Here is a 25,888-nt window from a genome sequence, read left to right as displayed (position 1 = left end):
TACTTCATTCCATAAACATATAGGTGGGGGATAACGGCTCGACTTGCCATTTTTGGTAAGCGCCACCTATCAAATGCTTATCGAAAGCAAGGTCTTTTTCTCTCGAGCCTCTCAGCTTCTCTTAGAATTTCGTGCATTTGGGATCCGATTGGAGGAATTGTGCAGGGTACGGGCACCTCAACGTTTATTAGCATTTTATCAACTCGTTGATCTTAACCAACCATCGCAGGAGTAGTTTTCTCGGCGCGATAAGCGGCGGCCCCACAGTGCCGGTAAACACGGCCCGTGATAGGCTGGCGCATTTCTTTCCATAAAGGGAATAGCGTAATATGGCTCCTTCCGGATCCTAGCTCGACTCAGTTCAAGTCTCTCTTACTTCAATCTTTCAATAATATGACATGACAGTGGCCAAAATCCTTTTCGCTAACGGTGCACATGCAATCCACTTTTCCTTTTAGAACGTCCACCGTTTCCGATAATTGCCCTAGACTGCTAGTTTCTTGTCTGAACCCTGCCGCATGGAGGGGCGCGCGACTCTATACGAGGGTTGGTCTATAGACCAGCCACCATCGAGCAAGAATGCTGGCACCCGGTCTTATGGGAAATGGAGTCGCTCTGGATGTCTTACCTGCAAGAAGAGACGAAAGAAGTGTGATGAGAAAAAGCCAAGGTAGCCCCATACCGTTTAGTATTCTTCCTTCCGGGGAACTCGTCTTTGACCAGTGAAAACAGGTGCGGCAACTGCATCAGACTCGGACGTGTATGCGAAGGATATGTTACTTTATGGCAAAAACCATTTGAGCCGTCAACTAAAACGTCCCATGACCAAAAGCCCCTAGGCTCACGGGCAAAGCCTGCGTCAGTGTCTCATAATCCAATTTATCACGGTGGATCTTTCAGCCATGAAGATTCGGAGTCTACAGAAGGTGCCTCCATACACGCTTTGGATATTCCACATTGTACAAATTCATCAGCTAGCAAAAGCACAACTGGAAACGAGCTGATTCGCTCCCCTCCCGGAGTGGTATCATCAACCGAGCTGTATTACCTACAGTACCATGCGGAAAGAGGTTCTAGACTAATGTCGAATCTGGAGACCTCACACAATCCATTGCTAGAAGTCTTACTCCCCCGGGCCTTTTGCTCGTCGCTGGTTCAAGATGCCATTTGCACTATGTCTGCCAGCCATATGGCAAATGGAACATCCCTCGACCAGCTCAGTCTGAGAAACGCGGAAATCACATACCATGGACGAACCCTTTCCGGAGTTCGGAATGCTTTGGCAAAACTACCGAAACAGGATATGTTTAGTTCGTCACATACGACTTTGGTGGAAGAGATAATCCTCGCTGTTGCTTCTGTCTGCAAGTATGAAGCCGTACGAGGAAATATCAAATCATGGAGAGGACACCTGGAAGCTTTGCAAAACCTCGTAGACTATTGTGGAGGATATAAAAATATGGATGTTTATATTGCAGATTGGGTCTCGGGATTGTAAGAAGCCGAATCTTACTGCCATTCTTTAGGTTTCATTTCTAACAGATACCAGGGTTATCTACTGGCAGCATCTTGCGAAACTTACAAACCCCAAGTTTGCTGCGGGTCTTGTTTTTTGTGACGGCCTTTATGACGCCCCCAAGGTGGACTTGTACTTGGGATGCAGCGAGCAATTGGTGAAGATTTGTGCTCGAATATCAGATCTTCGTTTCTTTGCTCATTCTACGGCCGCTCTAATAAAAGAAGTTACCGAAACGTATGCTGTTGAAATACCCCCAATTTTTAAATATTTGACTGACAACATGCAGAAATAATATCCTTATAAGCTGGTCCTGTGACGAACAAGATTTCATCATTCCTAAGGGGGTCAGCAAAGTCACATTTGAACGACTTAGGGTCATAGCGGACTATTATCGCTATGGTGCTTTTATATTCCTCCATTCTACTATTGAGGGGATATCTCAGTCAAGTCCGTTGGAGCTTCAGGGCTCTCAGTCCACTTTTTGGGACATGGTCCACTCGCTTGTTGCTTTTACCAAGCCAGTTGCATTGCAACATTTAGTATCTTTGCTGCGTTCCTTTCCCCCCGATAGCCATCCTGAGTTCTCGGGCCTGGTATTCCCTCTTTTCATCGCCGGTTGCGAATGCGAAGACAATGAGCAACTGACTATGATATTGAAATCGCTGCACACCTTGGAGGTAAATTTCGGTATACACAACACGAAACGTGCCCAGGAGGTCTTGGTGATCTTGACGCAATTGCGGTGTGAGGGAAAGCCGAAACACTGGTTGGATCTTCTGGAAGAATTGGAATGGGAACTCATTCTCGTTTGAGCTAGTATACAATTGGGGAACAATGCTTTATAACCAGATATTTGGAGATTTGAAAAGGTTTCTATATCTATGTTCGAATCATATACACGATTGCCAAAAACGTTGCGATTTGTTTACAGCTTGGCCTTGGGGGTTTCCTGTTCCTTCTTGGCCTGATCCTTGAGGACTCGGCGGAGGATCTTGCCACTGACACTTTTCGGAATGGCATCGACAAATCGAACGCCACCGCGCAGTCGTTTATGCTGCGCAACTTTGCTGTGCATCCAGCGAACTATATTATCCGCTTCATCGGAGTCACTGGAGCCAGACGATTTGCTCTTGGCGCTGCGCACAACGTATGCCCTAGGCACCTCTGAGCCGTGATCTTCGCTATAAACTCCGATAACAGCAACATCGTCAACCAGCTCATTGTTAACAAGGAGACCCTCCAACTCAGCTGGGGGAACCTGGAACCCTTTGTATTTGATGAGTTCCTTGACCCGATCGGTGATGTAGAAATCAAAGTTTTCGTCCTGATAACCGACATCGCCAGTGCGGAACCAGCCATCTGCAGACAGGCAACCCTCGGTTGCCTTTTTGTTTTTGTGATAGCCCAAGAAAATGTTTGGTCCGCGCATGTATAGCTCGCCAACCTGTCCGGCAGGCACCTCTACAGGCTCGCTGTCGTCTTCTGGTGTAGTCATGTATTTGGCTTCCATGTTACCGACCAGCTTGCCCACCGATCCAATTGTCTTGTCCCATTCATTCCAGGGTTGCATGTGTGTCGTTGGGCTAGTCTCACTGAGTCCGTATCCCTGCTTGATACCGACTTTAATTCGCGATGAAGTGGTCTCGACCAATTCCCGAGTGAGGGGCGCCGCTCCAGAGTTCATCATTCGCAAGCTTGACAGATCGTATTTATCGACAATGGGATGCTTTCCGAGCAAAAGTACAACTGGGGGCGCGACGAAGGCATATGTAATTTTGAAGTTTTGGACGTGAACGCAAAACTGTTCAATGTCGAATTTCGGCATGACCACGACCTCGTAGCCAGTGTATATACCGGCATGGATCATGCAGGTCAAACCTGGGGGATCAGAGTATGAGCAAGTGATCTTTATATATATAATAATAACAAATAATAATAGTAATAATAAAAAAGACGAGCTTACCATATATGTGGAAAAATGGCAAAAAGGCCAAGATCTTGTCCCCCTGGTTATCCGGTCCGCCGTTCCACTTTAGATTGTATGCGTCGCCTTGTTGCGCTTGCAGAACGTTTGCAATGATATTTCTGTGAGACAGCATGACACCCTTGGGCAAGCCAGTCGTTCCTGAAGAGTAGACCAGGTATGCGACGTCCTTAGCCGGGTCGACCTTGGTCCTGCGGTACCGGGCAGTTCCAGCCAGGTTCCTGACCGAAGTAAAATGCTTGAAGCGAGCCTCCGGATCGCGCTGATCTCCAATAAGAATAATTCTATCCTCTGGCAATCCGATTTTTTTCGCAGCAGCTCGCGCGACAGGGAGCATAGCGACCTGTGTGGCGAGTGCCTTGGCTTCGCTATTCTTCAATTGAAAGGCAAGTTCTTCGACGGTATACGTTGGGTTTGCCGGCGAAATCACACCGCCAGCCCAGTGGACACCGTACATGAGTGGAGGCGTGTCGATGCTGTTAGGCGAGAAGATTGCCAGAACATCGCCCTTTTTCCAGTTCCATGTCGCCTTGAGGCCGTGCGCGAAACTCTGCGCGGTGTCGCGGACCTGTGCGTAGGTGTACGACCGCTTGGTGTCTGCGTCAACGAAGAGGACTAATTTTATTTTTTCGCAAGTTAGCCACTGAGAAATTTGGAGGGGGGTGGTCAAGTCAACATACCCTTATCATCGGGAAATGGCCGGTCCTTGCGCTCAAACATAAACGACCAGATGTCGACATTGGGGATTGTGAGGTCGGGAAACGACGATTTGATAGGCATGATTAAAAGAGGCGCACGAAAGAAGATCCCTATATATTCTATATATATATGTCTGTGTGTGTGGATGAGTGGGAGTAGTTGGCAGAAGACGAGGCGAGGCGAGATATTTACGTTGACGGATAAAACGGCCTCTGGTGGGGCGCGCGAAATCCTGGGGTAATGATTGATTAGTCCGGTAATCGTAAGGGCCTCGGTTCACGGCTAAAGAAGACCTGCTGACGCTGCGATTGGATGCACCAAAACTACAGCAAACAGCAAACCAGATCAGGGGCGTGTTTTTTTTTTTTAAATGTAAAATGGCGTCATCAGGGTCTTTTATGATTGCTGTTTTGGATCGACTTCGTAGATGTGAAGCTGATTATAGCCAGGCAGTACTATGTACTGCTGCCTCAGGCATTGAAAAAACTAGCATAATGGGGCAGCTTATATATAGAGCTATCTGATTGGTTCAATCCGTTTTGATAGTGGCACCTTCCTAAAAGAGTAATGTCGGTAAGGATAATTTATGCCACATGACCAGAACAAATAATCCTCCTCCTCTTTGTCTTCTCTCCTCTTTTCATCGTATCTTCGATCTCTTCTTTGCTGGGCTATGTGGAAATGAGTCCTCCCAAAAGATATTGACGCAGATGTGACCGGCTATCGTCTGGGACAAGTGCTGTCCAACCTCATGATCCCACAGGCGTTATCGTGAAGTGTCTTATTGACTTGGACAAAATCATTGGGACCAATATCCCACCATCGTATCGAAAGGATATCGAGGTCACTTTTAACAAGTCGGAAGAGTTTAGTCGGCTCTGCAGAGTCTTGACTACAAGAGTACCAAACAACTGTTCACACAATCATGAGCAGCTCTGCCAATTACCAGTCGTTTATCAAGGGTGACCTTAGTTCAGCTGCTATAGCGGTTTGGTAGATAGAGGCAAGTCTCGATGAGAATTTTTATACAAAGAACATTTTGATTTTATCTTAGGCTGAATAAAGCACTGGTGGAAGAACCATACGGGTATCCACTGGGGGATTTACAAAATGTACGATGATAAAAGACTTCACAGGCCGCATACTTGCGTCGCTCTACTTTGAAAATGAATTGTTCTTCCTCGAGTTTCCGGACAAATAGCGAAATCGATGCTGTACAGTTCGACAATACTATTTAGCCGCTCGTGACAAAAAGACTGAACTACGACCACACAGCACGTCTAGAATGAAATGAAAGCATCCACACAGCAAACATTCGGGTCGACCTCAGAGCCCTCGATTATCTCGAGACTATCAATCCGAAACAATTTAAACCCGCTTGCGAGGGGTTCAAATATCTCTATGGCTGTGAAGATAGTTGTGAGAAATATGAAATTACATTTCCTACGTGCGATATCCACAATCGACACATGAATCGCAAGAATGCTGAGACCACTTATCTAAATTGTCAATATTGTGGATTTTTGTTTACTCGAAAAGATTACAAGGACAGACATGAATGGTGAATGACGACGACACACCTGGGTGGAGAGTGTTCAAAGATATTGAATGGGGGTCTGGTACTGGTACGACAATGGGGTAACAGACAGCTAGAAAGCGGAACAACGTTTCCGTGTGGAAAGGAAACTTGCAAGGCAGTTGATCTCTATGAGCTCGACAAACTAAAAGATCTTGCCGAATTTGATGAAGAGATGGCATCAGCGGCTGACGACGATGAGGTTATTCCCGAACGCATCCTGAAGGCTTTTCCATCAGTTGATGACATTTTATCTTGGGATGCTTCTATATTTATTCACTGGGCAGCTTAACGTTTTCCCAGTCAAAGGTGACTTAATTCGATAATTGATCTAGCTAGTATATCAATTGAGTGGAGGCATCACAATAAGCCCCCGGAATAAAATGATGTTGACAACTGCACCAAAAGGAATTCTTGGGATACCTCGCGTTAGCGATTTGAATTGGTCGCAAGGTAGCTTTTCCTCGCACACGCAAGAAACTACCATCAAGCTTTTCCACCGGGACCGTCGTTGGATAGTTAGCACCAAACAGTCGTGATGTATAGGGAGATGTAAGGTATTCGGGACAAAGAGAAATCTGGAAAAATGTTGATTGTCGTAAGAATCCAAATGATAGGACGGATGCAACTCTGTATATGACTTATATAGAGGGGTTAAGAACTGACAGAGATCAGTAATCAGTTTGATTCTATAGCTACCTATAGCTTACACCAGATATCCATTTGCTTGCCCTCTAAAACACCTCCTCACAGAATCATCTTATCTAAATCAGATAGAAAGAAGTGGAGGCTTTAGTGACTAGCTACCTTATAAATCGTACCCTATAAATCACCCAAATACGAATATAATCACGCTCTTCGAACCTTATTCTCTCAGGTTTTAAATAAGCCATAATTTTACAACATCCAATTAAGAACTGTAACTAGCCTATATAGGGTGTCCTGTTCAGGAGACGGAGACTATGTCTGCAAAATTAGATTTCATATTACGTTGACTATATTCTGATCTTCATAGCTTGATTGTACAGTGTAATTACCTATGGAATCGGCGCGTAGAAGCTAAACTTGTTATCCGGGTCGTACTTCTTCTTCAAGGCGGCCAGGCGCTGTTGGCGCCACTGCTCACTACCGTACAGCTGCTGCGGCGTCTCATTCCCATAAGCATAATTGACGTATGCGCGGATGTCCTGGTAGCCGCTGGCTTCGAAGAGGATGTTGCGAAGCTGGCTGCCCAAGTCGGCGGCCTTTTGGTCGAGTGTTGCGTTGGTAGGAATGTAATTTATGAGAGGCGCAGCAAGGATATTCTCGCTGCGGAAAGCAAAAGCACTCTGGTAGCTAGGAATGTTGTGTACGGCCTCGACGGAATAACCTTCAAACATAAAAATTGAGTTGTTGAAGGCAGATGAACCGCGGATGGCCGGAGCATACATGTCCCACGCCCTCTTTTGCGCCGCGACGTTGTATGTTTGAAGATAGAAGGGGAAACGAGGATTGGCGAACCCAGCTTTCTGGCATGGAGGGGAATCGAGAGCGATGCCGGTCCATCCAGCAAGGTCCTTGTATGTACCTGCCTGACTTACGGCGGAAAGCGGTCCGATGTCTTGGAAAGGCTTGGTATATACCTGGTCGACTGCCCTCACTCCCTCTTGGATGATATAAAATACGATGACCGGGTTGTTTGGGTCAGCATCTGGATTGTTCATCCAATATGACCAGTTTATGACACTCACTGGCTGAGTACCATTCTTCACCAGGTGGTCGTTAGCAGTTTGGTACACAGCCTCGACCTTATCGCCACTGAAAGTGAGTGTATCAATAGCCCAGTCGGTATATTCAATGTCGTATATCTGAATAGTGATAGAAGTCACAATGCCGAAGTTATGGCCGGCACCCTTCATCGCCCACCAAAGGTCGGAGCTTGCGTTGATGTGGCTCAAGGTACCATCCGCAAGCACGACATTCATCGAAACAAACTGATCCGAAACGAGTCCGCGTTGGCCTTGCAGCCATCCATGTCCCCCACCAAGCGCCGGTCCCAGATAACTGACACATTCACAGGTTCCAGTAACCGTCTGCTTTCCTGCAGCCCAAAGTTCGTCGGTTACCACCTTGGACATTGTTCCGCCACCGATCGTGGCTGTCTTGCCGTCGTCCGAGACTGTAACACTGCTGAACTGGTTCAGGGCGATTCCGATACCATGGTCCATCTTGCCCAAAGAAACGAGGGCTCCGTGGACACCGTTGTACGTGAGGAAGGGAAGGTCCTTCTCATTGGCAAATTTCACCTAAACTACAGTCAGTATTGACATCTATCTCGACCTGATTGACATGCAAAAAAAGAGAAATAAAACATCTTACTGTCTCGACAACATCGTTCTCAGTTCCAGGCACGATTACGACGTTTACCTTCGGCTCGTCTAGAGAAGACCACCGTGTTGTGATATTCGTGAACCCGCTCGACCCAGGATAATACACAATAGCAGAGCTTGAAAGCTTGTTCCTGAGCCCCGTCAAGGTTATGTCGTCTCGTGGGCAATGACTGCCCTCGACATTTTTGCTGGCAGCGGCGACAGCCCAAGCCGCAACGGCTGCGATCACCTGCAGCTTGAGACAATACATTGCTCAAAAGTCAAAGCAATGCCCACCAAAATAATTAAATAAAATAAAATAAAAACAAAAAACACAAGTGCCAAGGTAGCCGTTCTTACGTGCAGTAGGCCAAAGTTCTTCCACTACCTGCGAGGTACGGAGTACATCGGAACTGCTCCGAATTAGCTCGGACCACCAGGTAATTTGTGTGTGGCGCGCGCTAATGTTATTATTTTTATTAGAATTTGCTTAGCGCTGCAAGTATGTACCTCCTTTCTGTACCTTTCTCGTCCCTGGGAATGCGCCGAAGTGGCTGTAGGTAGGCTTTATAATTTCGCTTTCGAGCTTCTCTACTTATAACAAGCCTGGGTGTCCCTGTTGAGAGTCAAAAATCGCTCCGAAAGAGGCCATATGAATCTTCCCTGAACCACGCTAATGCAGGTCTGACTTGAGCGGGTGTTTCAGTGCGTCAAATAACCAGATCCCGATCATCCATCTGCACTAAATCGACGAAAAGCGGTCCACTTTTGAGATTGGAGAGCGTTTTTTCAGCTTTTTCATCTCGTATCCACAAGATATGCAATATTAGTCGCAAGTCGAAGTGGAGCAGCGCAATGACCTCACTGGCCCAGACTGGCCCTCAGTACATAATAATATAATAATACCTGCCCAGTCGAGACGAGCGTGAGATGCTGGGAGGCTCCACTCATGTGGTTGGCATGAAGCGTACGTGATTTGCATTCGAAAACGGAAGCGTTCCAAAACAGAAGTGATCAACACGACAGATCTTCGTAAGTTTCCGTGTTCCGTGTTCCGTGTTCTAGTGTTTCCACTTGCACAGTGTATGAGGGCCTGTGTCCTTTGACCGAGCAGGCGTTCCTTGGTGCAGCCCAGCGATTAGAGCAAGGCTAAGTAGCCGTAGACGAGATGGCCAGAAATCTACTGTCCTCAGCTTTCCATCTTCATCGTTGACAAAAATCCTCACGACGCTGATATTCACGCATGTCGACCATCATAGCGTCTAGTTTAGAGGCTCGAGATGCCGTGTCGGACGCCCAGAGGGCCACAATTGAATTATGGACGCTATATTCAGTCGGCGTTGCGGTGACAATTCTCAGAACGTTCGCCCGGGTGAGGACTGTTGGGCTGGGCAACCTAAGACTCGACGATTGCCTGGTTTGGGTCGCGATTGTGTGTGACTCTAACTGGTTTCGCATTGCCTTCCTCGGTCACTGATTTTGAACCCATGCAGGTCTTTTACACTGCGCAGACCGCTCTTGCATATAACGTGAGCAATGTGGCTCATGGTCTCGCAAACAATAGCATGACAACTGCCCAGAGGGCAGCACTGTCACCCGGGAGCCCAGAATACAATGCCAGGTAAATCTCATTACAATTGGAAGCGGATGAGCAAATTTCCTCAAATGCCAACCATCGTACCAGGGTGATCGGCTCTAAAATTCAGATTGCGGGCTGGACTACTTATACGGCACTGATCAACTCACTCAAATTGTCTATGCTGGCATTCTACGTTCGACTGATGGTATGATTATTACCCATCTCCGACAGCCTCTAGCTATTAACACCAAGTAGGAGGGTCTTGGCCGTCGTCATCAAATTCCTATTTATATCGGCTGGATTCTTGTCATCGGGAGTTTTCTCGCAAGTGTCATCACAGTTTTTGCGGCGTGCCGACCATTCCACAAAAACTGGCAGATCAATCCGGACCCTGGCAGTCAGTCTGAATATGGTCTTTATCCTTCAATATTCGCTAATTGGGTCTCTAGGGGTGTGCCAACCAGCCATTTCCAAGCCGGTCATCGCAGCAACCTTCGCCGGAAACCTTGCCACCGATCCATACCTCATTTTTATCCCAGTCCCCATGCTTTGGCAATCTAGTCTGAAGCTCTTGAAGAAGATCGCGGCGACTATCATACTTGGGGCTGGTGTCTTTGTTCTTGTCTGCGCCACATTTAAGAGCGTTGTCCTCTTGGCAGTTAGTCCTGCCACATTGTATATCCACCAGCTTTGTGATTATTTCTCTAATTTTTCGTTTTTCGCTATAGGATCCGGACGACGGCGCACAACTCGCTGACGAATGGGGCACCCGAGAGACATTCGTTGCCGTCATCACGACTAACCTTCCAATGATCTTCCACTTGATCAGAGTTTGGCTCTCGAAAGTTTTCGGCAGCCGTTTTCAGTCGTCTCAGAAGACATCGAAATCCCCCTTGGATGGTTTTCGCGGTGGCAGCTACTATACCAATCGTAAAGGTCGAAGTCCTGCGAACACGAATCCTATCGCCATCGACATGACCTTCACTGAGAGCGAGGAGCGGATGATGGACGATGTCAGGATGCAGAACTTGAAGACGTCTCCTGCACCTGCATCTGGCAACCCGGCCTCGAACGCCATCATGGTCTCAAACCAGATTGATATTACTCATGAGACTCGGAGCAGTCAACACAGCCAAAATTCGACACAAGATTTTCATGATGTGTGGTAAGGTCAGGGCTATCGACAAAGTACCCAAAGTGAATATATGTTTCGCGTAAATATTACATGTACTACAATCATCCCATGATGCACATGAACCAGCTTGCCAATGATGTCATAGAGGAGCTTTCTAACTTCGAGCTATATATACCGATCGCCATTAATGGGGCTGTTCCTGATAAGGGAATTTATTTGTTGAGATATTGTTATTAGAGAGCCAATAGATATATAGATATGGTACAGTATGACTGTGGAAAGAGGCTTCTTGGTGGGCAATCCCAAGTTCATTACAGTGGTAGTTTTTATAACTAATAGATTTTACGACTTTTAAATCAAAAAATTAGTTATATTTATAGCAAAGATCTCATATTAAAACCTAAAAGCAGATTTCCAAGTAAAAAAAACATCTTTTTCTGCGCGGTTTCAATTTTTGAAATTACTCGCCCAAATCTGGCCAGATTCGGCCCAGAATCTAATCAATTATAATTAACTCTATTCACAATAGAAAAGTCACTTCTATCATATGACATATTAAGAAAAACATAACTAAGCCACTGAGGCCATCTCTTCATCAAATTCTGCAAGATCTTCCAGTTCGTCGATTGAAGATGATACGTCGACATCCATGATGATGTGTGTCACTGGTGGTCAACAAGTGATGGTTCTCAGAAACGGTTGGATTTTTGAGCGGTCAAGTTCGCAATGCTGAGTGCGGGAAAGAAAGACCGTGGCGGTGTTCCAAAATAGGGCAAATGGCTCACCGCAGACAAAAGCCTTACTACGTAGTTGTTATGATCAGGACATATGCGGATCTGAGGTCTTTGTTCTGAGGTCTTTGTTGAGTGATATCCCCATTTTATGTACATGAAATGTGCTCGAACTGAGGCTATTTAATAAAGATTTTAATACTAATTACTCCCATTAGCAAGTTATATCTTCTATCTCTTTTATTGCATATTTGCGGTTGCCATTTGTAGGTATATAAACTGTAATACTACACGTATTATTACATGTGCTAGCAGCCCTAGTGGAAACTACGGCGGTGCTTTGTCTCTCTTCCCACCACCTCCACATTGCTTGGTCATATGCGACTTTTTGAACTAGATTTATCGGATTTTACCCCAGCACTGGAAATAATCAAAAGATAATGTCATTACTAATCTCCTGAATTCTGGTTTACCCCCAACCTTTCGTCTCAACTGGTTTTGGACGAAATGGTGAGCACGAAGAAAAGTTACAATGTGAAAAAGTCGCCCTATCGCATTTCACACGCTGCTCGACATGGTCTATAACCCGAGTCTGAAACCCTCTCATTAACACTACCCAGACCCTCATTATTCCCCGTCATATGCTGTGCTTTAACATCACTCCTCCAAGATTCGGTTTTCTTTTTCGTTTTTGGTGTTCCATTGTGGCCTCAGGTTTACAATCCCACCCGGCAAGCGAACCAATCAAAGAAGAAGTATGCCTTGACTCCCGTGCTATATAAACCATTCTATTCTTTCTACTATTGCCCTATGGGCATTTGGTCAATTTGAAACAATACAGAGAAGATTAGCATGGCCCCTGCATAAGGATGACACTCTATATCAAAGAGAACTACCTTTTTTTTTCCCCACCTCTAACAAATGAAAAATGACGAGGTGCGATGCTTTTTGTACCTTAAAAGGGCTGCGGTTCGAAACGGGCGTAGCCGAGGGGGTTTTTTTTTATCATATTAGATACAATTACAGACAATTTTTGGAAACGAATTTAAATGCGTCATGTATTAACTACCAGTAGCTACCGTACGCCAACATCACTCCATATCGCTCGGTCATTGTATGGTCAAACCAATAACATTAAACCCCATGATTTGGGACACCAAAAGAAAGAAAGAAAAAGCCTAGTTCTACATGTCCATGTCTTCGTCATCGTCACCAACATCAATGAAAACGAGGCGAGTGCCACTGCCGGCAATTTGCCAAACCTAGTATAGATCATCAGTAATCGGTCGTCATGTTTACCTGGGATAATGGATCCATCACTTACGTTCATTTCGGCGTATTCTTCAACCGTCTGTGTGAGCTGATCTTCCGTAAAGCCCTTGGCCAGCACGCGCTCGCGGACCTTGCGCAAGTTGAGTTGGCCGTCTCCGCCGTCACCGGCTGCGGCAGCACCGCTTTCTCGCATGCCTCGGATCAAGTTGTAGATCTTACTGCTAGGAGTGTGGTCTGTTCCTGCGCTGGAATCGTTTGATAGTGACGCTTTGCTGACTTCGACCAGACGGAGAGCCTCGTCAACGTCTCCGGTGACAACTACGTCGCTAAAGCGAAGTCGTGCCAAAGCCTGCGACAGACGGACAATACCCAAAAGCGTACGAGGTGTGACGTGCGAGAATTGCCGTTTGCCTGCTTCATCCCGTTTTTGCTGCTTGCGCATACTTACATACGCGCCAACCATGTAGTCCGACAGTTGCTTGGGAACAATAGGTCGGTAAGCTCGAGCACGTGCAATGTACTGACGAACTTCGCTGGGGCTGAAAACCACAGCGTTGTCGCTGGTTTCGGGGTGTTTGTTGTGCATGTGGACATAGGTCACATGGTTGGCCAGCTCTTCGTCGGAATCGCGTGACGGAGTGTCGAGCATAAGGAACATGACGTCGAAACGCGAGAGAAGGGCAGCTGGAAGATTGATGTTCTCAACTGGAGAAATGCGGGGGTTGTAGCGACCATAGAGAGGGTTGGCGGCAGCCAGAATAGACGTTCTAGCATTCAGTGTTGTGGTAATGCCCGCCTTGGAAATAGAAATAGTCTGTTGTTCCATGACTTCGTGGATAGCAGTTCTGTCTCCATCCTCCATCTTGTCAAATTCATCAATACAGCAGATGCCGTTGTCAGCGAGAACTAAAGCACCTCCCTCAAGGACCATCTCGTCGGTGACTGGATCCCGCATCACGGCAGCAGTAAGACCAACACCACTGCTACCACGACCAGTCGTGTAAATGCCTCGAGGAGCCACCTTGCAGATATATCTGAGCAATTGAGACTTGGCCACACCAGGGTCACCCATGAGACAAATGTTGATGTCGCCACGAATGTGCATTCCGTCAGCCATATCCTTGTTAACACCCCCGATCAAAAGCAACAACAAGGCCTTCTTAACGTCAAGGTGTCCGTAAATCTCAGGCGCAATCGATCGAGCAAGATATTCGTACATGTGTCCAGAGTCTTTGTACTGGTCGATTCTCCGCAGAGTTCGGGAATCCATAATCATGCTGTCGTAGGCTTTCTTGTGTTGGGTGATGTATTGGGCCTCAAGATAAGTGTCTGTCAGTAGACCGGCGCGGATTGCCCGGAAACCGGTGTATGGTGTTGGAAGGAAAACGCCAGCGATATCGACAACATCTCCGGGGTTGAGTTGCCGTGTCAGACTTCCGTTGCAGTTGACAGTGAGAGATCGTGGGATGTGACCGACTGGGACCTGGTCTGCCATTTCCTGGATTTTGACTTCCTGGAATGGAACAAATTTTGAAGCCCGAGTGGATAGAAAGAGCTGTCCTTTTGAACTGTTGGCGACACATTCTTCAGATGGACATTCCGTCATGGGCAAGAATGATTTCGTGGTAATGGGCTGGAAGATTTCACTTCCACATCGATCACAGGTATAGGCATTGATCTTGACTGCTGGCTTGACATCAGAAACTCGTGTTACGATACCCCTCACTGTGATCAGAGATCCAAGGTGTTCTCCTCGCACATGACGAACGGCCAGAGCCTTTGAGCTTTGTTCACTGCTAGACCCAGACGGTGTCAATGGTTTGAAGTTCAAAGTGTATCGTCTCGTCAACTCAGGTGGGAACATTGACTGGGGTGGACCGGCATCCATCTCGGCCTCTGCAGCCATGTGGACCGTTTCGTTGCGCTTGTCACGCTGTGACATGATGATATCAAGAACATCATCTTTGAACCTGGCATTACTGTTAGTCAAGGCCGTGGCGGTTTTTGGTGTTCTGGGGACTCACGAAATTTCTTTAGTCTCTTTTGGCATAACGGAGTCAGCAGCATCGGAAAAAACGTCAATGTAGCGCCTCGCATTTCCTTGAATGGAGTCCACCAATCTTAGGTCCGTATCATCAGGGAGAGATTTCTCAAACTACAAGCAAGAAAAAAAAGTTAGCGACAAGCGCCATAAGCAAAGGCCACATAATTCATACAGTAGCGAGATCGTCCAGTTCAATCAATATGCAGTTACTATCCCTATTTGCGACGTCCTGGAGCATTTGCATATATTTGTTTTTGGGATCGCGGCGTTTGCGACCGGTTTGGGCTTGCCCCCCCTCGGCATCGTCCATGAAATCATATTCGTCGTCGGTCTGATCGCCATCAATGCGCAGGCCTTCGATTGCCTCAGTGGCAGCAGATTCCGACGCGGATGCGAACGACTTGAAATTCTGCAGAAAGTCCTTGAAAGCCTCTTGTTGGGCAGCGTAGTCGACGGGGGCAGGATATTGAAGGAGAGCCATTGTCGCGCCAGTTGGATGGGACCTGTAGACAGCCAAGTTCCTGTTAATGGGTGCGCGCAAAGTTATTGTATGGCCTGCATGCAGAACAGCGGGCAGAAAGTTCTCGTTGCTTTAGGCGAGTCTGTGGTAAATACTAAATCGGAGGTTGGCATGCCGGGCGCTAACCACGGAAGGCGCGGACGCGTCGGGCACGCGCCACGCGTTTTCCACTCAATCGGTTCTGATGCGACTTTATTGTTGCAAACTTTGGCTTGGAATAAAATGTTTTTATAGAATTGGTTTTGCTCTTTGAAATTAGCGTATGGAGTACGCAGAGAATTCTGGGTATATGGCCTTTTTAAACGCAATTAATAGTAGAGATGCACCAAGAAAGCGTGCCTAACACTGAGAACAGACTTAATTCACCAATAAGAATAAAAAAAATCAAGTTTGAATTAGATATACTAACTACCAACTTACAATATTGTTAATCAATTAACATACCATTATTATTATTACCACCGTTCTATCCAAAAGAGCTTGAATCGAAACACCCAATCCGGACTAGCCCACAGCACGTGCCCCGGCGCGGATTAACCCTCGGTCCGGCGACACGGGCCGCGGAGTAGATGGACTTGCCGGGGAAAGAGCGAGCCCGATGCGGAGTGGCGTGGGAGCTCTTTCTGCTTGAAAACATTCATCGCCAGCTCTTTTCCTCCTTCATGGTCTCGCGTAGCTGCTCAGTCTTGCTGTCTTTGCGTGCGCCATGGCTCCTAGCAGAAAGTCCTCCACCGCGGCCGAAGTCGCGTTGGTGCCGCTGAAAACATGCCTCGTCAATCTACCGACTTCCGTGGTCTCTCTGCTAGTCAATGCGAATGCAGTACGTCCTAGCCGTGAATAAGCAGAGAGTTAAAGCTAATACTAGCTCTAGGCCGCGCAAAATGTCATTGTGGAATTGCAGTATCGCTCGTCAGGCTCACAGTCGGCTACTCAACGGTCTTCATATCTGGGATGGACGGGGATGCCCAGCAGGCGCAAGGTGGCACCCGTGGTGAGCAGAGACGGTATCAGTGCCAGCTCTTCAAGCAGAGAGCAGGAAGTGGCAGTCGTCGAAATAGATTCCACGTTCGGCAGGGTCCTAGGTTTGACTGAGGGGCAGAAGGTTGGCGAAAGCTTCCCCGCGTGTAGAAAGAGATCATGTTAATCTTTCTAGGTCGGACTGTTTCTACATCTAGATCCTCCAATTGCACATACAATTAACATTGAACCATTGACACCCGCAGACTGGGAGAGTGCGTATTAAAAACCAGCGGCATGAGAAACAGAGCTAACATCGCTATCAGTCATTGAGCTGCACGCGTCATTCCTTGAACTGAACTTGCTGCACCAAATTCGTGCTCTACCGAACCCAGCATTCACTGGGGCGTCAACAACTCCGGCAGACCACTTACATCCGCTTACATTGCATCTCTCGCCCACCTCCACGGCCAATATCGTCGTCACCTCTCTCACTCCCGCGCCTCCTACAACCTCACCCTTCGCTAAAATTGCACCCGATGCCGAAGTTATAGTAGCGCCAAAAGTCCGACCGAAATCCGGCAAAGCCAACCGAGGCGAAAATCGAAGTACGACAAGCAATAGTCGCAAAAGCGTTGGGGGGAGAAGCACAAGCAGCACAGTCAAGGCAAAAAGTCGGGATTCAGAGTCAGACCAACCTGCAGTATACTTCAGAGGCTTAGACAGGCGATATGCGGAAGAGTGGTTCGATGAAGATGTTAATGGCCACGCCAACGAGGGGCTCAAAATCTGGGTTGATCGAGACGTTCTTGCAACAAACCAATTGCGTGGGAATGAATGGGCAGCCGTTTCAATTGTCCAACCGGCAGGCTTACAAGCTCCACTCGATCCCCAGCAACAACTGAACCAGAAAGAACAAGAGTCTGCCGAGGTTGGCCGACCATCGGCCAAGCTGGTGGCTAAGCTCATTCCTTGGGATGATGCCCCAGATGATCGACACGCTGCTCTGTCATCGATGCTTTGTACAGCATTGAGCTCTTCGGGAATTGTTGGAGGCGTTGTCAAAGTCGAGCCTGCGCCTACCCAGCTCTCTCGGTCTACGGTCAAGTCGATCAAGCTCTATCCGTTTGCATCGGACCCGAGTAAGAAGAAGGATGGCTTGAAATTTGGCGGGGACACTGCTGCCTCCCGAAGTGCTTTGGCCGAGCGTATCAAAGTCACATACGGTAGCCCTGGGTCAGAGGCTGGCTTCATGTCGGGTCCTCTCACTGATGGGATGGTACTTCCGGCAGTCGACAGTCAATTTCCCGCTGCAGTCTTTGATGGCGGTATTGTGAAGTTTGATCCACCTTCCAAGGACTCTGGGCCTTCAACCACTAGGTGGATACTGGGTTCCGAGAGCAAGTTCAGTATTGATGTGCAAGCCGAGATACCCAAGCCAATTGACGCTACACTTTCTGGAGTTCCCACAGACGAGAATATACCTTCGTTACGCCCAGAAATGGTCGGAATTGATTCCATCATCAGCCAGAGTTTGACCAATTTATCACGCAACTCGTCAATGCTTCTAACTGGTGGTCTTGGATCCGGTAAGACCACGTTGTGCCAGTTACTTGCTCACCGGTTACGAGAAGAACATTTGTACAATGTGACATATTTCTCCTGTCGAAAACTGGTAACGGACGAAACCCGTGTTTCAACTATCAAAGAAACACTCAGTCGTCTATTCCTGACCGCATCTTGGTGCGCGCGCCTTGGTGGACGAGCCCTCGTGATCCTTGATGATTTGGACAAGATCTGTCCTGTGGAAACAGAGCTACAGGTTGGCGGAGATAACGGACGTAGCCGACAAGTCAGTGAGCTCGTTGGTTCTATCGTTCGGGAACATTGCACCATGACTTCATCTGTGCTATTATTGGCCACGGCACAGGCCAAGGAATCCCTGAACAACACCGTTGTTGGTGGCCATGTTGTTCGAGAGATTGTAAGCCTGAAGGCGCCTAACAAGGAAGGACGACGAAAAGTCTTGGAGAAATTGACCAATCAAGACAAGAATGTGACAATGTCCAATGGTCACGCTGGTCATGCTGGTCACTCCCGAAGTGAAAGTGGATCGACTCAAGAGTCATGGCTGGATCCATCCAACCCGGGGAGTCGACCCAGTTCCTCTGACGCGGACGGCTTCGTTCTGTCGCGAGATCTCGACTTTTTGGACCTGGCCGGGAAGACTGATGGATATATGCCCGGTGATCTTGTTCTTCTCGTGTCCCGAGCGAGGAACGAAGCTCTAATACGGTCCGTCCAAGACTCCAATACAGAGTCAACAAAGATTACGTTGACTACGGATGATTTTGACCGTGCTTTGAAAGGATTTACTCCTGCATCGCTTCGAAACGTTACATTGACATCTTCCTCAACCACATTCTCTTCTATTGGTGGCCTTCACGAAACCCGTCAAACGCTTTTAGAGACTCTAGAATATCCGACTAAATACGCTCCTATTTTCGCTCAGTGCCCTCTTCGACTACGATCGGGGCTGTTGCTCTATGGGTTCCCCGGGTGTGGTAAGACTATGCTTGCCAGTGCGGTAGCAGGAGAATGTGGCTTGAACTTTATCAGTGTCAAGGGTCCTGAGATTCTCAACAAATACATTGGAGCAAGCGAGAAAAGCGTGCGTGACCTCTTTGAACGTGCCGAGGCCGCTAGACCGTGCATCCTCTTCTTTGACGAGTTTGACAGTATCGCCCCAAAACGTGGACACGATTCCACGGGAGTCACTGACCGGGTGGTCAACCAGCTGTTGACTCAAATGGACGGCGCCGAGGGACTTTCTGGAGTATATGTTTTGGCGGCCACGTCGAGACCAGATCTCATCGACCCTGCTCTGCTCCGTCCTGGGCGTTTAGACAAAAGTTTACTGTGTGACATGCCGTCTCATGACGACCGCGTCGATATAATTCAAGCAGTCAGCAAAAAACTCAAATTGAATCACGAGGTCGAGTCACGCGTAGGTGAAATCGCGTCGCGGACAGAAGGTTACTCTGGAGCCGATATTCAAGCTGTTGTATATAACGCACACCTCGAAGCCATCCACGATCTTCTAGGCGACCGAACTTCAGGAAACACAGCGGCGTCGACAACAAAACGAGCTAACGGTGCGCAAACCAACGGCTCCGACGCAGCCGCCCACAAAACCTTTATCCAATTCCTCTATTCCGACGAACAAGTAGACGGTGACTCTGTCGCCCGCACCAAACTACCACCTCCCGCTGTTGTGGCTGCAAAGCTAGAAGCCTTTAAACAGGCACGCCGGCGTCAAAGACAGCTCGAGCACGGATCCCATCAGGATGACACACAGCAGCAACAGCCCAATGGGACCTCAGCGGCCGACGATCCTGGCGATGAAGTCATCATCGGGTGGCAGCATATCGAGAAGTCACTAGCAACGACTCGGAGCTCGCTGAGCGACCGGGAACGACGTCGTCTTGACGCTATTTATAATGAATTCGTGGTGGGACGCAACGGCGAAATGCCAGATGGAGAGGGAGCCAAGGAAATCGGAGGGAGGACGAGTCTGATGTGATATATGATATGAGAAGAGAGCCTGTATATATATGGATTCCATTGATAGTTTTCAATATACCCTTGTATCTATATAACAAGTCTATATAATAAATATGTGCAACGCGAACCGGGGCAGCGAGATGCTGCTTTCTTCTTGGCCAAGTTCAGTGAGAACTCAGAGCCAAAATCCCTCAATTGGTTGATAGAATGGGACCTCAAAAGCATTTGCTGGGCACTTTCAGTAAGTAATCATGTCCGGCATGACTCCATTATCTCGGATCTGCTAGCAATCGGTCCATTTAGTCTGGGTGACTTTTCCGGAACTTCTTCTCGGTCTTGTAGCGTTTCTATATAAGATCCAAGACGCCAATCAGCCAATCAACTGGGTGATAATCAGTGAAGAGGTAGATATTAGAATAAAAAAAGCCAATATAAGTTACCCTCCTACCACCCATTCCCCCAATATAGCCTTCATGCAAATCGCAGCAGTAACAGCGGCATAGTGTTGCCAGTGCTTATTCTTATGGCTGTCAGCGTAATCACACACGCCTTTGATAACTAGACACGGTAGATTATCCCAAACGCCCGAAGCCTCCATCTCAAAAGCGATAAGATTATGCTGAGCAGCAATCTCATCGCGGTGCTGGCCGGACTTCATGACCCTATCCCCGGATCCGAAAGGACCGATGTGGATTTTTGGGTTTGGCACGCAGCTCTCTGCAGAAGCTTCCTGTAGTCGCCGACGGGGGATCAGGGAATATTTTCGACATCCAAGCTGCTGACAGGTCATTGTTCGTGCCTCTTCGCATACTGGACTTGCCCCTCTTCCTCCTCCTTCACAGGCACCGCATATGTTGCATGCTGCTGGCTCTTGGTGCTTGTGTTGGTACGTGGATTTATAGAGCTCATCCTTGTCTGTCCCCGGATAAAAAGCCTTTTTGTTAGGTACAGACTTATCTTGCAAGGATTTCAAATTTTTGGATATCGTTGTTTCAACACGTTCTTGCACTTGCACCCCCTTCAGCTTAGCCAACATCGTCCGAATACTTGGAGGAGGTCGGCTAACAACTCCTTCCCTGGTCGAAAATGTGTCTGGAAACTGCCTACCAAAATCGTACTGCACAATTCCATCACTTATCACAACATCGCCAAGTATGATATCGACGTTGCCCTCTGAATATGACGGCACTCCACCGCAGATTCCAACCACTAGCCCGAGCTTGATCTCCGGATAACTAGAGAGTATGCTGGAAGATGCTTGAGATGCAGCACCTTTCCCTATACCAACCATATGGACGAGAACTACATTATGGTGTAATATTTTACCAAAGGTGTAGGTATTGGCGTCTCTGGCCGCTTTACCGTAGTTTTCTCCTTCACCCCAGATCTCATCGAAAAGCTCTCTGACCGCATCTGCTTCTAGTGGCAATGCACAAAAAATGGCGACTGTAAATTGAGAACGATGTGTTGGTTTGGAATTATGGGTATGCTTTTGGGAAGAAATGCCAGTTTCGGCAGTGGGAATCTCTTGAATCTCCCAGTCGTCTTTATATGCAAGATATAGCTGCCGAAGAGGCAGCACAATTTTCTCGTAGAGAAGCGACTGCCTCGTTTCAAGATCTTTCTCGGTGTTTGGCGAATGGAAGGAGCCGTCTCTGAACAGTTCGGCGTCGAGACAGTTGTTCACTACTGCTTTATAAGCAGCGCCAATCGTGTTTCCCAAGTCACTGCGATTTGCCGTCATCCAAGCCCATTCGTAGTAATCATTTATAGTGGTTTCATTCCAGAGGTAATGAGAACTATCAGGCTTGAATGACTCCTTTGCTGCAATCTCAACAAGAACAACCCCCAACGCAAGGATATTGGGGTACATATGAAAGAGATCGTCCGCGATGCAATAGTCTAATACCTCCCCCTTGTATTGCTGCAGCTTCGTGGTGAAATATGGATGTGGCCTGACATGGTTCCCATCACTAATCTTTTCCTTGAGAATTTGAATATTCTCGTGTGTCCATGGTTTCACCATCCAGAAGGAGTTATAGTATTGCCATACTGATCTCGCTATGGTGTATGCTAGCGTAACCTTTACCCTATTGGAAAGGTGTATAGTCTGGTCTAGCCATTCTGCCAGAGGCATGCCAGCTTGGGGAAGAAAATCTCGAAATAGATTCCTCTGAACGGTGTCGTCAACCTTCATTATGTTATTATGGATATGGAAGTAAACTTGTTTGTTGGTTTCACTTCCGATCAATCTGCAGAATTCGCCGACTTCAACTTTTCGGAGACCGTCTGTCAAGGACGAATTAATCTGCTTCTCAGGCGATGGTCTTGAATACTGGGCTACAAACGATACTTGTTTCTTCCGGGGGCGTTCATTTCGTCTATCACAGATAGCAAACATGTTAGCTAGATATATACCAATAATCAAACATTTCTTTTCAAAATCAACCATACCTGGCAACAGATATTTTTGCCTGCTTCCACCGAAACTCACGGTCAGTTGTACAATACTTAGGGCTTACTGCAAATGCAAATTCGAATGGGATGCCCGTATTTTCTTGGTCATCATGCTCAAGACCCAGTCGTAACCGCGCGCATTCCAGGTGCTGCGTGCTACATGAGCAGCTAGAATACATCCGAAGTTGAGTATAAAGAGTATTGCTGACTTGGGTTGGATACTTGATATCTTCATTAGATGGACCCATCTGCTCATCAGATTGAGCATCCTCTGGATCTATTGCGCGCACATAATCACTGATGAAACGCATGAGAGAAAAATATTCGGGGTTCCGCTGAACGAATCGTAGTAGGCTGCGTCGGATGTCGCGAATAAGAATTTTTTCAGCTGGCGTGTTTGAGTTCTTGCACTCCAAAATATTCCAAAGCGCACCAAGCCGCCTATTTTCTCTGACGTGGTTCTCTCTCAGGACCTAGGCGGTAGTAAGTTATCATGCATTTTTAGTAGGCATGAACCTATCGATCACTTACAGAACAAGCTTTATTGACAAGCTCTACTATTTTAATCAGCTTCGGGTTTAACTCTCTCTGGCCTGTAGAGGAGATTTGTTGGTTCAAGATGAAGAGTTCACAGCCCAGCTGAGCGAATCTGTTATCCTGCGTTTCGAGACCGAGAAGTATTGCCTGATTGCTGACCCATGGGAGGACCTCCCAGCAGAGCTCAGGAATGTCCTCAACTTCAGAAGACATTGTCTATTTTTCACCTGCTGTATATTGCATGAAAAAGGAGCGGAGTTAACGAGTGTAGTCTCAGCCTTGCCCTAACTGCGGGGTAGATGCATAATCCAACATCCAACGAACACATCCACCTTGTTTTAGTGTATCAAAAGAAAGATAAGAATTTCGCTCCTTTTCATCGATACGAGCACTCTAGAATCCCCAAGATGTCGGAACCACCTACAATCTTCAACTCGGCCATCGCGTGTCGCGAGATCTTCAGGACAGCTACGAAATTTTCACGACTTATGCGGCAAGAGTGGGCTGAAAATAGACTTGCAGATTTCAATCTATGGACTGCTGGTTCAGGGGCCTCAACAACAGGAAAGACCTCGCTAGATCATCGATTACAAGCCAACCAGGAAACACACATCATTATTGTCAATCTCTTGTGTATGCTGAGGATCTTGATTGAAAAATGTATAAAGGAAGCCAGCGCCACAGAAGAAAACGCCTCGGAGCTATCTAGTGGAGAATTGTCGAGAATAAAGGACGTGGAAGATAGTTTGAACCAGCTCTCCAGGTTAACGGTTGCAATTCGCAAAGCTGGGGTCAGGTCTCGACTCCAAAAGGCAGAAAGCTCATTTAACCCCGAGAATTCTCAAATTAGCTCCCTGCGCCGACACCTTGAACTCCTACTTCTAATACATCCCGAGAAGCATGGAAGCTCAGAGTCAAGTCGAAACCAACTCGATGCAGCACGATTGACCCCGATTCAATCGCGGCTGATTGATGCCAATCTGAAGCGGCGGAATCGCTTTCTATACGCTCAACGACATGCTCAGAAACTAGAAATCAATTCCAAAAAACAAGACGATAGGCCGAGTGCACCGGTCGTGGTAGTAAAGTCGCAGCAGCCACAACAGGAGATTATACTTACGGAGAATCCACGTGCTCAAAGTACGACAACTGCAACAGTAGTGGATGAGCAAATTTTAATTCCGCCAAAGGCAGCTAGCACTACAACAGTCGTGTCGGTCACAAGCTCTCGAATCTCGTATCCCAAGCCTCCGCCTATACACGACGACCAAATAATTTTCACATGTCCATGTTGTTGTCAATCCCTTCCTACTACGGTAGCTCGAGGAAGTCATTGGAAGTAAGTTTATTTTCCTGAATTTTATGGATCTATCTTCATTCTCATGTAACAAATTTGCTGGACAGGAAACATCTCATGGGAGATATTTTACCGTATACATGCATTTTTGAAGACTGTGCCCAAGCCGATAAATTTTATAATACCAAAGCAACTTGGTTAAACCATATGGAAATGGAACACGGAGGTTCAGAACAATGGGTGTGCCTCGCATGCTCACAGAAAAGCCTCAATGTAACCTTCAGGGAACCCGTTGATTTCACTGCACATCTGGAACAGGAGCATAGCAAGATCAAGCCGCAGCAGATACCTATGTTACTCTCTACATGGCGACGCAAAGTTCCTCTCAAGATTTCCGCTTGCCCACTTTGCGGTTTTGAAGACAATGATCAGAATTTTGTGCTCGACCACGTTGCGGAGCATATTCATTCGTTTTCGTTGAGGTCACTTCCATTGCCACCGGGAGAAGGGATAGAAGAAGATAGGGATGAAGGAGAAGAAGACTACAGTTCTTATTTCAAACAGTATCCATATTTTGACGTTGACAGCTCCAGGTCAGAGCTCTCGTCAAGTCTATCTAAACGATCATCGTTGGGAACAGATACAGGAAGCTTTGCGGGTTTTAATTACAGGGAAGCTGACTCTTCCGACTACCAGCAAGAAGAACTAATGGAATATTTTCTCGAAATACCTTCCCTGGCACGTATCAGTGACGAACCAGAGAGTTCGCTTCGTACCTTACAAATTATGATCGACTTAGGTGCCGACTCAGCAGAGTTGGTCAAAATATGTGTCGAGGTATTATCAGCACAATTTTCCAAGATTTTACAGCTTGGGGATGAGGTAGACCCTGGTAAACCACTAACAGCATATGGAATTGACTCGCTAGAAGGCATGGAGTTGCAACATTGGATCCGTCACAATATGGAGGTAGAGCTTTTGACCTTCGACATTATTAACGAGAATTCTCTTATTACGTTGTCTGAAAAGATAGTCTCGAAACTGCTAAAGTAGAGGAATATGAAAAACGGCCCATGAGGTTTTTATATAAACCCTAGGCTTAGATGCTTTCACTATTGAATAGATGAAAATAGTTCTCTTTATTTTTTCTTCTTACATTAATATTAGAATTTATAGGGTATATTATATTTCTAAGTAATAATAAAAAATCGTCTCACTAACCAGAGAAGCTTAGCGTTACTCCTTTCATTTTACTTATCTAGATGCACGTAGTTTATCATGAAAGACTAAATTTATATCTGCTCTATAGAGAAAACTTGGGTCTGTTTTGGTACTGATTCAGATCTCGTCAAGGCTTGATCCTTTTCAGTGCGCGTTAGATTCGTCCTTCTACGATGCCAAAGTTTTTCACCGGTTTACAGCCAATAACGGTGAAGTCTAACTTGAAATTATATCAAACATCCATAGAGGTTTCTTTGAGTTGGAGGGAAAATGGAAATGCTATCGTTCCAAAGCATTTTCTGTCTCGTGCTTATTCACCCTCCATCCTTATTACCCGGCTGCCATCTACTTCGTACAAAGCTATGAATGGCTAAACCAGTATGTATCCGTTTTCTGTAACAGAGGGATCAGAATACGCGTCTCCGAATCCAAAAATTTCTAGCTGCCT

The 25,888-nt window shown here is 46.9% G+C and overlaps 9 protein-coding genes across 9 annotated transcripts; 5 read left to right on the top strand and 4 right to left on the bottom strand.

Annotated features, from left to right (window-relative positions):
* Positions 1-1,081: 1,081 nt before the first annotated feature.
* On the top strand, positions 1,082-2,331 carry TRUGW13939_09610 (uncharacterized protein; the record flags this gene model as incomplete). The annotated part of the gene is made up of 3 exons (XM_035492730.1): positions 1,082-1,494; positions 1,550-1,753; positions 1,806-2,331. 3 exons carry the CDS (start codon positions 1,082-1,084, stop codon positions 2,329-2,331), a joined length of 1,143 nt encoding a protein of 380 aa, XP_035348623.1.
* Positions 2,332-2,444: 113 nt separating this feature from the next.
* TRUGW13939_09609 (uncharacterized protein) lies at positions 2,445-4,283 on the bottom strand (the record flags this gene model as incomplete). The annotated part of the gene is made up of 3 exons (XM_035492729.1): positions 2,445-3,397; positions 3,483-4,118; positions 4,184-4,283. 3 exons carry the CDS (start codon positions 4,281-4,283, stop codon positions 2,445-2,447), a joined length of 1,689 nt encoding a protein of 562 aa, XP_035348622.1.
* A 1,477-nt stretch (positions 4,284-5,760) lies between these two features.
* TRUGW13939_09608 (uncharacterized protein) lies at positions 5,761-6,070 on the top strand (the record flags this gene model as incomplete). The annotated part of the gene is made up of 2 exons (XM_035492728.1): positions 5,761-5,827; positions 5,901-6,070. The coding sequence occupies 2 exons, from the start codon at positions 5,761-5,763 to the stop codon at positions 6,068-6,070; spliced, it is 237 nt and encodes a 78-aa protein (XP_035348621.1).
* Positions 6,071-6,815: 745 nt separating this feature from the next.
* TRUGW13939_09607 (uncharacterized protein) lies at positions 6,816-8,397 on the bottom strand (the record flags this gene model as incomplete). Its single annotated transcript, XM_035492727.1, has 2 exons — positions 6,816-8,063; positions 8,137-8,397. The coding sequence occupies 2 exons, from the start codon at positions 8,395-8,397 to the stop codon at positions 6,816-6,818; spliced, it is 1,509 nt and encodes a 502-aa protein (XP_035348620.1).
* A 972-nt stretch (positions 8,398-9,369) lies between these two features.
* TRUGW13939_09606 (uncharacterized protein) lies at positions 9,370-10,874 on the top strand (the record flags this gene model as incomplete). Its single annotated transcript, XM_035492726.1, has 6 exons — positions 9,370-9,558; positions 9,620-9,747; positions 9,811-9,910; positions 9,961-10,102; positions 10,155-10,363; positions 10,434-10,874. The coding sequence occupies 6 exons, from the start codon at positions 9,370-9,372 to the stop codon at positions 10,872-10,874; spliced, it is 1,209 nt and encodes a 402-aa protein (XP_035348619.1).
* A 1,881-nt stretch (positions 10,875-12,755) lies between these two features.
* On the bottom strand, positions 12,756-15,368 carry TRUGW13939_09605 (mini-chromosome maintenance complex protein 7; the record flags this gene model as incomplete). Its single annotated transcript, XM_035492725.1, has 4 exons — positions 12,756-12,833; positions 12,896-14,813; positions 14,868-14,998; positions 15,060-15,368. The coding sequence occupies 4 exons, from the start codon at positions 15,366-15,368 to the stop codon at positions 12,756-12,758; spliced, it is 2,436 nt and encodes an 811-aa protein (XP_035348618.1).
* Positions 15,369-16,113: 745 nt separating this feature from the next.
* On the top strand, positions 16,114-19,947 carry TRUGW13939_09604 (uncharacterized protein; the record flags this gene model as incomplete). The annotated part of the gene is made up of 4 exons (XM_035492724.1): positions 16,114-16,227; positions 16,279-16,509; positions 16,561-16,639; positions 16,691-19,947. 4 exons carry the CDS (start codon positions 16,114-16,116, stop codon positions 19,945-19,947), a joined length of 3,681 nt encoding a protein of 1,226 aa, XP_035348617.1.
* Positions 19,948-20,364: 417 nt separating this feature from the next.
* Positions 20,365-23,135, bottom strand: TRUGW13939_09603 (uncharacterized protein; the record flags this gene model as incomplete). Its single annotated transcript, XM_035492723.1, has 3 exons — positions 20,365-22,309; positions 22,383-22,858; positions 22,917-23,135. 3 exons carry the CDS (start codon positions 23,133-23,135, stop codon positions 20,365-20,367), a joined length of 2,640 nt encoding a protein of 879 aa, XP_035348616.1.
* A 194-nt stretch (positions 23,136-23,329) lies between these two features.
* On the top strand, positions 23,330-25,272 carry TRUGW13939_09602 (uncharacterized protein; the record flags this gene model as incomplete). Its single annotated transcript, XM_035492722.1, has 2 exons — positions 23,330-24,261; positions 24,327-25,272. 2 exons carry the CDS (start codon positions 23,330-23,332, stop codon positions 25,270-25,272), a joined length of 1,878 nt encoding a protein of 625 aa, XP_035348615.1.
* Positions 25,273-25,888: the final 616 nt, after the last annotated feature.

The sequence above is a fragment of the Talaromyces rugulosus genome, chromosome V (assembly GCF_013368755.1).
Source record: "Talaromyces rugulosus chromosome V, complete sequence".
NCBI lineage: Eukaryota > Fungi > Ascomycota > Eurotiomycetes > Eurotiales > Trichocomaceae > Talaromyces > Talaromyces rugulosus.
The sequence above is the reverse complement of the archived record's forward strand: the minus strand, read 5'-3'. Positions and strand labels throughout refer to the sequence as shown.